This window comes from Sander lucioperca, chromosome 19 (assembly GCF_008315115.2).
Source record: "Sander lucioperca isolate FBNREF2018 chromosome 19, SLUC_FBN_1.2, whole genome shotgun sequence".
In the NCBI taxonomy this organism is placed as follows: Eukaryota; Metazoa; Chordata; class Actinopteri; order Perciformes; family Percidae; genus Sander; species Sander lucioperca.
The window spans coordinates 9,020,273-9,032,673 of NC_050191.1; the positions used below are offsets into that span (position 1 = coordinate 9,020,273).

At 40.0% G+C, this 12,401-nt stretch overlaps 1 protein-coding gene across 2 annotated transcripts in view; it reads right to left on the reverse strand.

Moving 5' to 3' along the window:
- Positions 1-9,153, reverse strand: part of jag2b (jagged canonical Notch ligand 2b) — a 55,890-nt gene extending 46,737 nt beyond the window's left edge. Inside the window, exons 1-2 of one of the 2 annotated variants that reach the window (XM_031322337.2) lie at positions 8,703-9,153; positions 7,708-8,010 (exon numbers count right to left, since the gene is read on the reverse strand). In XM_031322337.2, the coding sequence (XP_031178197.2) occupies positions 7,708-8,010; positions 8,703-8,777 (378 nt within the window). In that variant the 5' untranslated portion in view covers positions 8,778-9,153. The remainder of the gene's footprint in view (positions 1-7,707; positions 8,011-8,702) is intronic. The other variant, XM_031322336.2, reaches the window with a different exon arrangement.
- Between the last annotated feature and the right edge of the window lie 3,248 nt (positions 9,154-12,401).

The following is a 12,401-nucleotide window of genomic DNA, read 5'->3' on the forward strand; positions in this document are numbered from 1 at the left end:
ACAAGCTGAAAGCTAACGAGACTGTTGATATGCACAGACTTCTGGATGTAGTTTGGACTAGCAGCTTTGCAAATGAACTAGGTAAGTAGGACAGCACCAGAGGGAAACTGGTGCATTTTGGCACAGGCGGAAAATGTCCAAAATTAGTAGAAAGTCACTAAAACAGCTAACTGCATTACAAGAAGCCCAAATCATAAAAATAAAGTTAAAAAGGATTTAAATTAGGTTGAACATGCATGATGGTTGACACTGAAAATGTTACAGGCAAGTAATAAGAAACTACCTCAACAAAAAAGTTAAAAAAAAAAAAAAAAAAGTTAAAAAGTTAATTCCAAACAAATTATGCCAGGTCCTTGTTAGAACTTCGATGTATACAATATTAATGGAGCACAAGTTAAACCATCATCATCATCATCATCTCTGAGGCACTGAGTGGGAAAAGATGAGGTTTTAATTAATGGACCCTAAAAGCAGTTATTTCCCACTCGTACACACTGTACCTTATGTGAAATCACATGATGAACAAAACAAAGTGCTCTCCCTGCATCTGCCTCCTTCATGACACCGTAACACAGATCCATTTTAGATCAAGAATGTAGTCAGAGTCAGATGGCGTTGACAAGAGTTCAGTCCACGCGGGTTTCCACAGGACAGCTGTCCAGATCACACAGTCAATACTACACTGCATCTTTGTTGATGAGTGAAGCAACAACACAGATGTCTGTCAGCCTTGTAAACTCTGACGACAGGCAACGGTACATCAGATTTCTAAGATACAAAACGTGCCATGTCTGAGGGGGAAGGCCTTGCTGGAAAGAAATTTGGGCATGGGGTTACAGTGATACAGCTTAGAGTTTCAAGTTACTTTTAATGATTGACGCTGGCAAGGAAGAGCATTACATTTTGAATGAATGATCTGCTCTTTGCAGAAATCTGACTTTGCATGCGGATTAGGGCTGGGGGATATGAAATCTTCTATCAAGATATAGGTGATTTCATATCTCAATAACAACCTAGCATGTTTCAGATAAATCAAAAAATAAAACTATATGAAATAACCACATGGTAAAGCCTATTTTTGTATACGTCTGTGAGAATTAAATACTTGACCAATGAAGTGAGCATTTTCTCATTTTAATAAGTATAAATAACTTTAGTGCAAAATGAAAGCCCTATCAACATGCAAGGATCAAAATGTAAATATTGCTGTAACGCAATTTGGCTGCTGGTTTTTCAACATTGAGATATAAACTTTTTTATATTGTTTTGACGATATATATGGTCATATCGTCCAGCCCTGAAGCGGGTTGTCTGACCAAGTCTTACACAATGCAACTGTCGGTTAGGATGAAATACTATTCAATCATGAGGATGTTGTGAGTATTACCGAGTACATGTGTAGAAAGCCCATGTGGGTTTGTTAAGGGGCCAAAATGTCATCAAGAGAACCACAAATAAAACACTACATTTCAATATGAACGTATACAATAAGTACAATAAGTGGTACATTAAGAACTTTGACCCTTTAGTGGGCCTTGAAATAAAATTAAAAACAAGTGTGTTTTATGCCAAATGCGTGATGATTGATCATTATTGATCGGGAAAAAAAACTAAAACCCAAATAAAGATCTGATCTTGAACAAAAGTGTACTATTGAAAAAGCACAGACAGATTCCCCGCAGTCTTTGTGACCGAAGTATCAACTTTTACTATTCTAGCAATCACAGTTCTGTTGACGAGTGGGCTAGACATTTTTAATAATCCAGTTAGTGATAAGGCAGGAATATAAATTCCCACACTAAACACTTTGTAAAGGGACCATTAGGTTTGCTTGTTAGTTGAGTCTAAGGTTAGGGTGAGCATGTCTTGTAGAGACTGAAAGCTGCAGAAAGACCCGAGCTGTTACTATAAAGCAGTTCCATGATCATTAACACACATGAATGTTTACCTGATAAAAATAAGTTTCAACCGTGGTTGACAATTGTTATAATGTTGTCTGCTAAACAAGTTAAAAATAAGATAAAGAAAACAGTTCTTAGAAAATGTTGTTGTTGTTTCACCTTGGGAGCTCAGCCCGACTGGCTAATTGCCTAATCAATACGGAGCTCAGTGGAATCACAGGTGAGACCCGGCGTGCGAGTGCTTTTCCACCCTGCAGCCCTGGGACCAGAGGAGGAAGAATGGGGGAGGGAGCCGCAGAAAGGACACATAATTGTTTACAAGAGGCCTATATAGCCATCTCCTAGCAACAGCTCTGACAAGCTCCGCATCAGGTGTGGCTAACCATGGCAGCCTGTGTTAGCCTCAGGTTCAGCAAGTGTGCGCATCCAAACTACAACTAGCCTCAGGCAGAGAGACCTACAGTACATGTGCAGAGTCTGAACATGTACTACTGTTAAAGCCTCTGTCCTACTTCTTAAAACTATTAAGCACTACATTACATCTGTAAGTGTCCCAGTCCGGATGTTTCCCCTCAGATCTTGTTTTCTCATTCACAAGAACTGCAATCGACAATCAGAAACAATCCCGAAAAGAAATCAAGAGATTCCAACAACAAATAAATCCCAAACAGAAAAAAAACTATATGAACATAGAGCTCTGTACTAAGTATGGTGCTGGCAGAAAGATTTACACTTTCTACAGTATTTTGGAACAATTCAAAAGAAACCAACCATTTTTGAATTTGTATCTATATACAGAAAGACAAACCAAAAGCCTCAGAGAGTCAAGATCTTGACTTACTTCTTGTACAAGTTAGTCAACTAAGAGAAAGAAAAGACATGCAGAACAGTAGCACAAAAAATGTATGATAGCAACACTGTGCATTTGGCGTACACATGGCCAGAGCAGCAAGCCAAAACTATTTAAATAGTTTGGGTTTGTTCCAAGATTAACAATCTTCAGCAGGTCGGTGCAGATCAACTCGTTGTTTAATTGTGAATGAGATTGTCCACACCTCGCACTTACAGATGATCAGCCTCGTGAGCCTGACAGCACGCCACACAAACCAACACACTTCACCCCTTGATCACAGATCACTCCAGAGGCAGATTGTTATTTTTACAGGAATATAGAGATTTTAATTGTCATGACTGTCTATTAAAATATCTCTACAACTAATTCTAATTCGAAATCTTCAACTGCTCAAGCTAGCCTACATGCATCTATTTACTAGCAGAGGGAGGTCTTAGACATATCCAAGTTCAGAGCAGATCCAGTTACAGGCAGGCTCACATCAAACGGACGTCGGTTAATGTAGCTGGGGAGTGGAGAGAGAGGCAAAGAAATTCCACCAGCAATTTCATTAGTGATCAAATGGAGGTAAGATGCGTCTCTCTCATTGGCCCAAGTGCTTACACAGCATAGGCCAACAAAATGGAAACTCAATCAGCCATGCCACAAAGGTACAGTTTGATCCACAGTACTGACACTGAAAAATAACCTAAATCTGAACACTTTTTCTTAAAAAAGTAGTTCAAACATTTTGGGAAATACAAATACACTTATTTTCTTTCTTTATGGAAGTCCGATCGATTGATTAATTGATCGTACCGAGTACTTTGAAGCTTCATTCGTAACGTTGACACTCAAATTCTAAATCAACATTCGAATGCTGCAGTAGGGTTAGGCGTACTGGACGAATAGATGAGCTAGTTCATTGAAAGAGAGAAAACTTGAATTCAGAAGGTGTATGGTTGTATTTTTCTGTTTAATGAGGAAAATAGATGTAATAATATTTTCTTTCACATTCTGTGAGTTTATTTTGTTTATTTAGACTAAAAAAAAAGAGAGCTTGTGGAACATGGCAAACTAGCTTCTTGAACTCATCTCCCAGCTAAAACTATGGGGGGCAGACATTCAGAAGCTTAATTCGAAAACCTCAACAGAAGCTTTGAATTTGGTACAGCCCTAGTTTGCATGCCTAATGTTAGCATTGCAAGACCTATCTCCATACTCCCGGAGTATGGTCTGGCTACACTGCTTATCTATTCTGGAATAGACGTGTGACAGACGCACCAGATGTCAGGCTTTATCCCAGCAATGAACATACGTTGAGCCAGACTAGCACTTAGCTAAGAGCACCGTTGTGCCAAAGTATAGCCTCACAGACCTGCTAGCAGGGCTTTAGACTCTTAGTTTAACTTTAGAGAGAGCCAGGCTAGCTACCCTCTGTACTTTGGACAGACATGAGAGTGGTATTCATCTTCTAAGGTCACTCTCAGAAAGAAAGCAAATGAGCTTAATTACCCAAAATTAACTATTCCTTACAATATAAACACAAAGTAGGTAGACAATGCATGGAAAGATTAAAAAAAAAAAAAAAAATCATATTCAAAACAGTAAACAAGTTTTTAGCTAGCCAAAAGTTGGTTTCTTTCATCAATCAACACTAAATAATTACATTCTTCAAACTCCATGAAAGTGCAACTCCCTCGCGTCAAAAGCAGAAGCAGTGTGCATTTACTGTAAATTCAAATCTGTGGGTGAAACACTGACTGTAGGCTGAAGTCAGAGGTGGCAGCAGCATCAATAGTCAGTCTCTTTCCTGGCAAGACAAGCCAGAGCTGGAGAATCACTGGATGACTTCCAAAGAATGGATAAGCATCAGGCAATCTGAGTAAAATCAGCCATTAGCGACTGCATCACACTGCTGTGATGATAACTGGGCCGAGAAGAGAGGAGGCTATGATGTCTGTGTCTCCACAGAAGGAGAAGCCTTTCCCAGAAACGCAGGATGATTTTCACTGTTGCAGCCCGACTGCACAACACTCGACTGGAAGATGAAAAGTGCTCTTTGAGAATTTAAGAAGTGCCTATTCAGGCAATTAAGGCATCAAAAGGGTATTATCACAACTTAGGATTTCAAGGTCCATTTGAAAATCATAGTTTTGTAGGAAAGATATTCAACCCACGTAGCTTTAATCTGTTCACACTGACATTTAAGGAGTTACAAAAAATGTTATATTTCTAAATTTGGAACCTAAAGTAAAATAACTTCTTTATTTTTCAGATTGTCTCAGATGCTGGGTCTCAGGATGACAGAAGAGTCCAGCCCTCATTGGTTTCCATTGGGGCTTAAAATGGGCAGTTGTCCAGATGACACAGCCAATAGTACACTGCATCTTTGTTTCTTCAGTGAGGAAAGCGACAACGCCACAGCAAGTGACCCCGCAGGCTTGTTGTGACATCTGGCACTGGAATAGTGCACTGTTATCAGCCCGACCACTTAACAGAAAGACAACACACCAGAATAGCCCTCTTCACCTCTGCCTCAAGGTGTCAGTCAATGAGTCCAATAAGAGACTACCACTGGTTCATGTTCTATGTGATGCATGTGTGGCGTTTTATATACATGTAGCTGTGGCACCTTGATTAGCCCAGATGGTAACAGTTACCCCTAACCCACCTCATGGTCTCAACAATAGCCTCCCTCATTTAATATATGGCTTTTACTCTGAAATCACACCTTTGCCATTTCCCACTGAAGCTTAAAAACGTTAGCAAGGGTGGCTGTTAATTCACCCTGAAATCATTAAATACACAAAGACGGAACCTGAATCAAACATGATGCCTTCAATACAAAAGGCTGCAAAAACATGTACAAAAACAGTATACAGAGCTGCTCATTATTTGGACCTATCTATTATGGAAATCAAGTTTAAAAAATCTTTTCTTCAAAACACGACTGTATGCAACTTGATGCATTTATTTTTTCGATTAATCAAATATTAATTTGGTTATTTGTAGTATACTTGTTTTGTCTGACCCATCATTAAATTCCCAGAGATATTCAGTTTTTGAATAAACAAATCTAATCTAGGGCTGCAACCAACAATTATTTCTTTATAAGTTATTCTATTGATTATTTTCTTGATTAATTGATGAATAGTTTGCTCTATAAAAGTGCTAGGAAAGGGTGAAAAAATGTCAATTTCTTACAATCAAAATTTCCTAAAGTCCAAAGTAATGTCTTTAGATGTCTTGTTTTGTCAAACTAACAATCCAACACAAAAGTGTGTTCAGTGCTACAGGACTGGTGCTTAGCACACCTTTTTTCGTATGCCTAATCCATTAGCTATCAGTCATCTGCAGTCAGAGGAGCTTAATAGCCCTGGAGGGGCCACCTGGCACCCACAGCAGGAGAGGAAGCTGTGAGGTGCAATGGGGCGCGGCGGCGGGAAGAAAGGTGTCAAAACCAGCCAGTAGTACGCACTGAACTACTGCCCGGAGGCATCGAACACATACATGTATTTCACACTCACAGCGTATTTTCACTCATATGTCATATCAGATAATTAGTTAGAGCATCCGTCCAACACCTCCAACCAGGCTGCACCTCCATACAGTACATGCCATTCTCATTCATCACACCAGACTCCTTTAATAATTTGGCTGCTTAATATTGCCTTGCGTAAAAGTTAAGGTATCTCATTGACGTTGAGTCAAATTGTTTCTGTTCTGTAGAAATCAAAAACACAAACCACTTATTTCTGTATTAAAATCAACTTTCACTTTCCCTGGTATTTACCACAATCATCCAACAAAACTGACAGTAGCAAGCAATGTGGACCAATCCTAAAGTCTTAATAAACCAAATTCCACTTGATGGATTGCATTATGATGACATTGCCCTTAAAACCCTTATGAAACAGCAAATGTTCTCCAGAAAGTAACAGCTTTGCCATAATCGCTTCTCTATACAAGAAGTAACAGAGTTCCCCCTCCAGGGTCTACATATCAAAGCATTTCCCCCCCAGTCTAATTACCCTATCATGGCCTTGGCAGGTGCAAGCTTGTGGATTGGAACAAAGCCAACCCTCATATATCAGGGCAACTTTAAAAGATGACCCAGATGACACTGCGAACCACTGTAACTGCAATCGGATCCTTGTGAAGCATGCAATCGTTTAGCTGTAATGTGTGTCATTCTCACAAGGACAGGATGCTAAGAACCCCCATTTAATGATGTCTGTCTTCCCTGCAAAGGCACATACACTTGACCCAAAAGCAAAACCAAATCAAAGGATTTTTGCTTAATTTGGCATCAATGTGATCCATTCAAGTGCAGTTTCTTTGGATGAAATTTCTACTTTTAAAAAGAGGTTCTTTCTGGCAAGCCTTCCACTGCAGAGCTGTAGAGTTTTCTGCAGCAGAAGATGGTTGCAACTACAGTTGCAAGGATTAGTCAATGAATCAATAAGTCACTTTTCAAGCACAAATGCCAAAAATGTAATGGTTCCAGTTTCTCAAATGTTAGAGTTTCTTGGTCTTACGTGTTAGTAAAGTAAATTATTTTGTGGGTTTTGGACTGACAAAAGAAGACATTTGATGATTAGTATGATGTGTGCACTGCATCGTCCACTGTTTTCTGATGTTCTATAGACCAAATGTTTAATGAGCAGAATAATTTATAGGGGAAATTATTGTTACTTGTTTGCAATGACAGAAAAAAAAACTCTGAAAGTGTTAACTTTTATCCAGATCAGTGTAATATACTGGATGTATGCAGAATGGGATGGTGGCTCCAAACCATTCATATATGATTAATGATGTGTTCCCCAGGCATGTGTACACATGCAACAAAGAATAAACATTAAATTGAGCACATTTTTAAAAAAAGGGGTTCGGTTGTATGCTCTCTCCAGTGAATAACGTGTCAAGAAAACACCATTGTAGACTTAATTGGGGCAAGAAATCACAACTCACCGGCCAGGCGAACTGGAAGGGGATCAAAATCTTGTTCGGGTTCTTCTTTGCGTTTGTAATAGAAAACATATTCCCACCGAGAACTTCAGTAGATCCAGCTCCGAACGTGCAGGGGCCGTTGGTGGTGACCTCCATCTGGTACTCCTTCAGGCAGATTTTAAAGTAAGTGTCGCACTCGTCTCGAGTGCAGCGCAGGTCCTGGGAGTTCCTGGTGCCGTCGCAGCACTCCCCGTCCGCCAACTCGCCATTTAGATTCTCCACGGAGATCAGCTGCAGCTCGAAATAGCCGGTTGACTGGGACACCTAGAAACAACATTTTAAAAAAGACCACATTTAAATATAGGCCTATATTTACAACCTCGGCATTGTTTGGGTTGTCTAAATTGGTGCGTAAAAATGGACAAGTGGCCAAACAGTGCCTGAACCCCAAATTAAAGTCATTATAAAACCTTAATGCAGATTGGGTGTTAATTCCAAAATAATTTGGTGCATCATGAATTGAGCACGTGAACAGCCTACAGTTTGCAGGCTGGGGTCTTAGCCAATCAGGTTACTCTCTGACGGGAGCAAATTAACCACTGCAGCAGCCAATTGATGAAATGCAATTTAAAAACATAAAAATAAATAAATAAATAAATAAATGTATATATAAAAACAAATGGAACTTAACCTACAACTTCTTGGTTCAGGCCTAATTCTCTCTCTCTCTCAAAAAAAGAAACGTACAGGGATCTCAGAAATGTAACCAAAATGGAGAGTAGCATGTATCAATTCCTTAGACTTCAATCTTGTCATGGTAACATGATCACATGCTCCACAACTGACGGCTACGTAATTCAATTATCGATTAATGTGATGCGAATATGCAGCGCCGGAGAGCAAATAAGCTACATCTGCCCACGCCCACCAACTTTTGACATTTGTAATTTCAAACATTTATTTTATTTACGTGGAGCAGAATGAAATATTTTGGAATAAAACAAGAGCCGTCTTACCTCTGTCCATAACGCTAACAGGAGGCACAATATTGGGAAGCAATTCCTGACGTTAATCCTGGTGCGATTCCACATGCCTCCGGTTAATTAGAGTGACATCGGAGGAGAGAAGCGATACGAAAAGACAAACAGCCGCGGACCCGGCGACTAGTTCCTCCTCTCCTGACATGCAAAAACAAAATATTCACATGCGTGGTTTCTCCACCGTGAACGTCCAGATTTCACGTTGAGCAGGCGGCGGATTGCAGCGCAGTGATGGTCCATGCACAGGAGTGTCCCTCCGTCAAATCTCTCCACGCAGCAACTGAGATGTTCGTGGCCACAGCCTGAGGAGAGGATGTCTGCTTTGATTGGCAGCTCCGCAAACCACTTACAAATTGGCCTGCGGGCAGTCTCTGAGCCAACCGGATTAAGGGGCGGACAATAGTATAATACCCCCACCAACCCTCCTTCTCCTCCTCATCCTGCTCTTCCTCCTCCCAAAACTTGAATTAGCCTATGCTCGGTTTATATTGAGCTTCATTTGGACAAACCGCATTACAGCATGCGAACAAAGCATGGGTCGACTTTAATTAAACGCGCCCGCAAAGATATGATGATGAGTAGGGCTATTATTTCAAATTAAGATGCTCAAAGGTGCTGTCTTGAATTTAATTACAGTCTTTATTTGGAAAACATTCGGATGTTTGTTTTTGTTTTGTTTTTTAATATCAGGCGTCATTTCATTCAAATCATTAAAATCTAATTTGTCAACAAAACTTGAAAGAAATTAGTCCCACAAGTAGACTGAATTTCTGAGGTCAAAGTGGACTAATTGCTGGTGACTGACATGGGATTTGATTATGATAATATGGTTATATGTTAGACTGCATTAACAGTTTACACGGAGCACTGGTTCTGAATGCCTCCTAGTATGTTGTATCTTACATTCCGCAGCCAATTGGATTTCCCTTCTCAGTGTTGTTGCTTTTAATTATAATTATGTTATGAATTATAATGATGCTGCAAAAACTACATTTACTTTGGGCTATTTATGACAATGCTTTGATGATAGAGATTAATATCAATACATTCAATCCTCTTGCCACAAACATGGTTTCACCCATCTGTTTCTGCAGTATTAATGGATGCTGAAAGTAAAACTGCCTCTAAAACACATTACGTTTTCAGTAATGAGACTAGACTTATTAAGGAGCCCTCCTCAATTCAACCCCACAAATTGCAGCAGTTTAGAGCGCCCTCTACTGCCTGCGCATCAGTCACCATTTAACCTGATTCTCTACAACTCGGCATTATGAAGAAATTAGATACATAAAATTAGATATGCAGTCATGTCACACATTTCTGTTGTTCATATTCTGCTTTCCCCATCATTTGTGAGATATTGAATGTAACTTGATGTGCAAAAAAACGTTACTTTTTTCTCTCTACTCTTGGTGCAATATATTTATCCCTTTATACATTTTCTAAACATATTCAATTTTGCCAGTTCCCAGTCTTGTGTGTTCTTATTCAAATTACATTTTTCTTTGCAGTATCCTATTGCTGCTGCATCAACGAAATATCTCCTCTTGTCCCACAGTGTTAAAGATACAGAACTACAGCATATTTATATGAAACCACTGCTCATGCCATTGGCAGTTGCAGCTGGTTTGCCTGCAGCTGATCTCGTATTACACATGTTGAAAATGTCCACCTCGTTTGGATTGGTGACCCCAGCAACAAGTGCCTTTCTGCCGTTTACCTGACCTACCACCTGTACATCCATCCATCCATCCATCCATCCGTCCATCCATATATACATGCATTCATACATACATATATACATACATACATACACAAAGACAGATGTGAACATTTGCACAAGCATCCTGTCTCAGTTTAAGATATTTGCATCACCTGGCAGCGTTGTCAGGTTGATTCTTGCTGACAGATGGCCAATGGTTACTGTGGCTTTACCCATTCAAAAGGAACATACCAGTGTTTTTGCATGTTGTAGTTCTCATAGAGCCCATTCTACTGTAAGTGATAAACATGTCCCAAAGCATGCTGTAGTGCGTTCTATCTTTCTTTTCTTTCAAACATAAAAACTGTATTTTATATTTTACACCTTCAAAGGCATGCAAGTGTCAAATGAGTTATGGGTGACATAGCTCATTTTATAGGTGGAGCACTCAGACTAGACGATGCATTATTCTTGTATCTAATGTTAATTTACAGACATTTTTACTGCTTCCTCAGCGAAGGCCTGACTCTTCCAGAGTGCCAAAATATGTTGTCCTTAATGGAATAAAGTTTGCTGGACTGTTCCCCCATTCTTATATTAACATTCTCCACATCCTAATGAAAAGAAGAAAGGAAGCAACATCAAAAACTCCTGTGACCTGTATCCATCTATTTATCACTTAGACGAAACTATATGATTGTGTAAGGTGTTTATCCATTTTGTCTCTGTAAATAAAAGATGCTGTATCATGCAATCAATTGAATACAATAATGAATGGGTGAATGAGATGCATATAAAATGTGGCTGCTAAAAATAAGACCAAGTCTTTTCTAATATTGCTGCTCAGGCGTAAGTGACATGCAACATGATACCACTTTCTGCTACCGTTTCTGACAAGGAAAACAAGAGAGAGAAGCTGCAAAAATCAAAGTGTATGTGACAGCGCCCCAACCCTCCATGTCTCTGTCTCCTTCTCATCAGGCAACTGCCAGCCCATCAGATAGGCCTTAAAGGAGGTCGCTGATAGCCTTAGCCACTGCAGACGCTTTGACTGGAACATTTCACACGCTGTCACAAGTACATGTGAGTGCCTTAAGTTGGATCACACCTAGTAAAGGGCCTCAAGTGGCGAAGGAACAGTGTGTATATGTGTGTTTGCATCTTAGTGTTTGACCAGTATGGGTTTTTAGCCATGCTAGTGGTGTAGCTCTTAAGGATGGCAATGTCGGTTTGTCGCTAAAATATTTCAACAACTACTGGATAGATGGCTATGGAATTTTGTACATAGATTTGTGTCCCCCAGTTCCTAATAATTTTGGTGATGCTCTCTTATTCACTCTTTCTTAAGCACCATCAGCAGATTTTGTATTTTGAGTGAAATGTCTCAGCAACATTAGAATGGATTGCGGGGAAATTTTAGACATTCATGGTTCCCAGAGGTTCAAACCTACTGATTCCATTGATCCTGACTTTTCCTGTAGCATCCCCATGAAGTTCACATTTTTGTTTTTTAGTGAAATGACTCGACAAGTAAGGGATGGATTGACACAACATTTTATAACAGGCATTCATTTCCCCCTCAGGATGGATTGCAATAACTTTGGTGATCCTGTAACGATTTATCCATCTGTTCTGCTTATTAGCTAATGTTAGCATGCAAACACACTTAAGGCGCTGACACACCAACCCGATTATCGGCCGTCGGACAGTCTGGCGAGGTCAGTGACTCGAGTCTGTTTGGTGTGTTCTGTGCCGTCGTCAGTTGGAGGAGCCGTCAGCCTTCATTTGGGCCGATTTGACTTGTTGAATCGGCCAGTGGGCAGTCGGACTCTATGACCAATCTGATTGGTGGAGTGCTAACCCGGAAATGACGAGCGGGAAGAGCATGACGATCGCCTCTCAAAATCTGACGAAAATCTTTTAAACTGACCTTTGTCGATCTGAAATGAAGACAGGTTCAGCAACTGCATAGC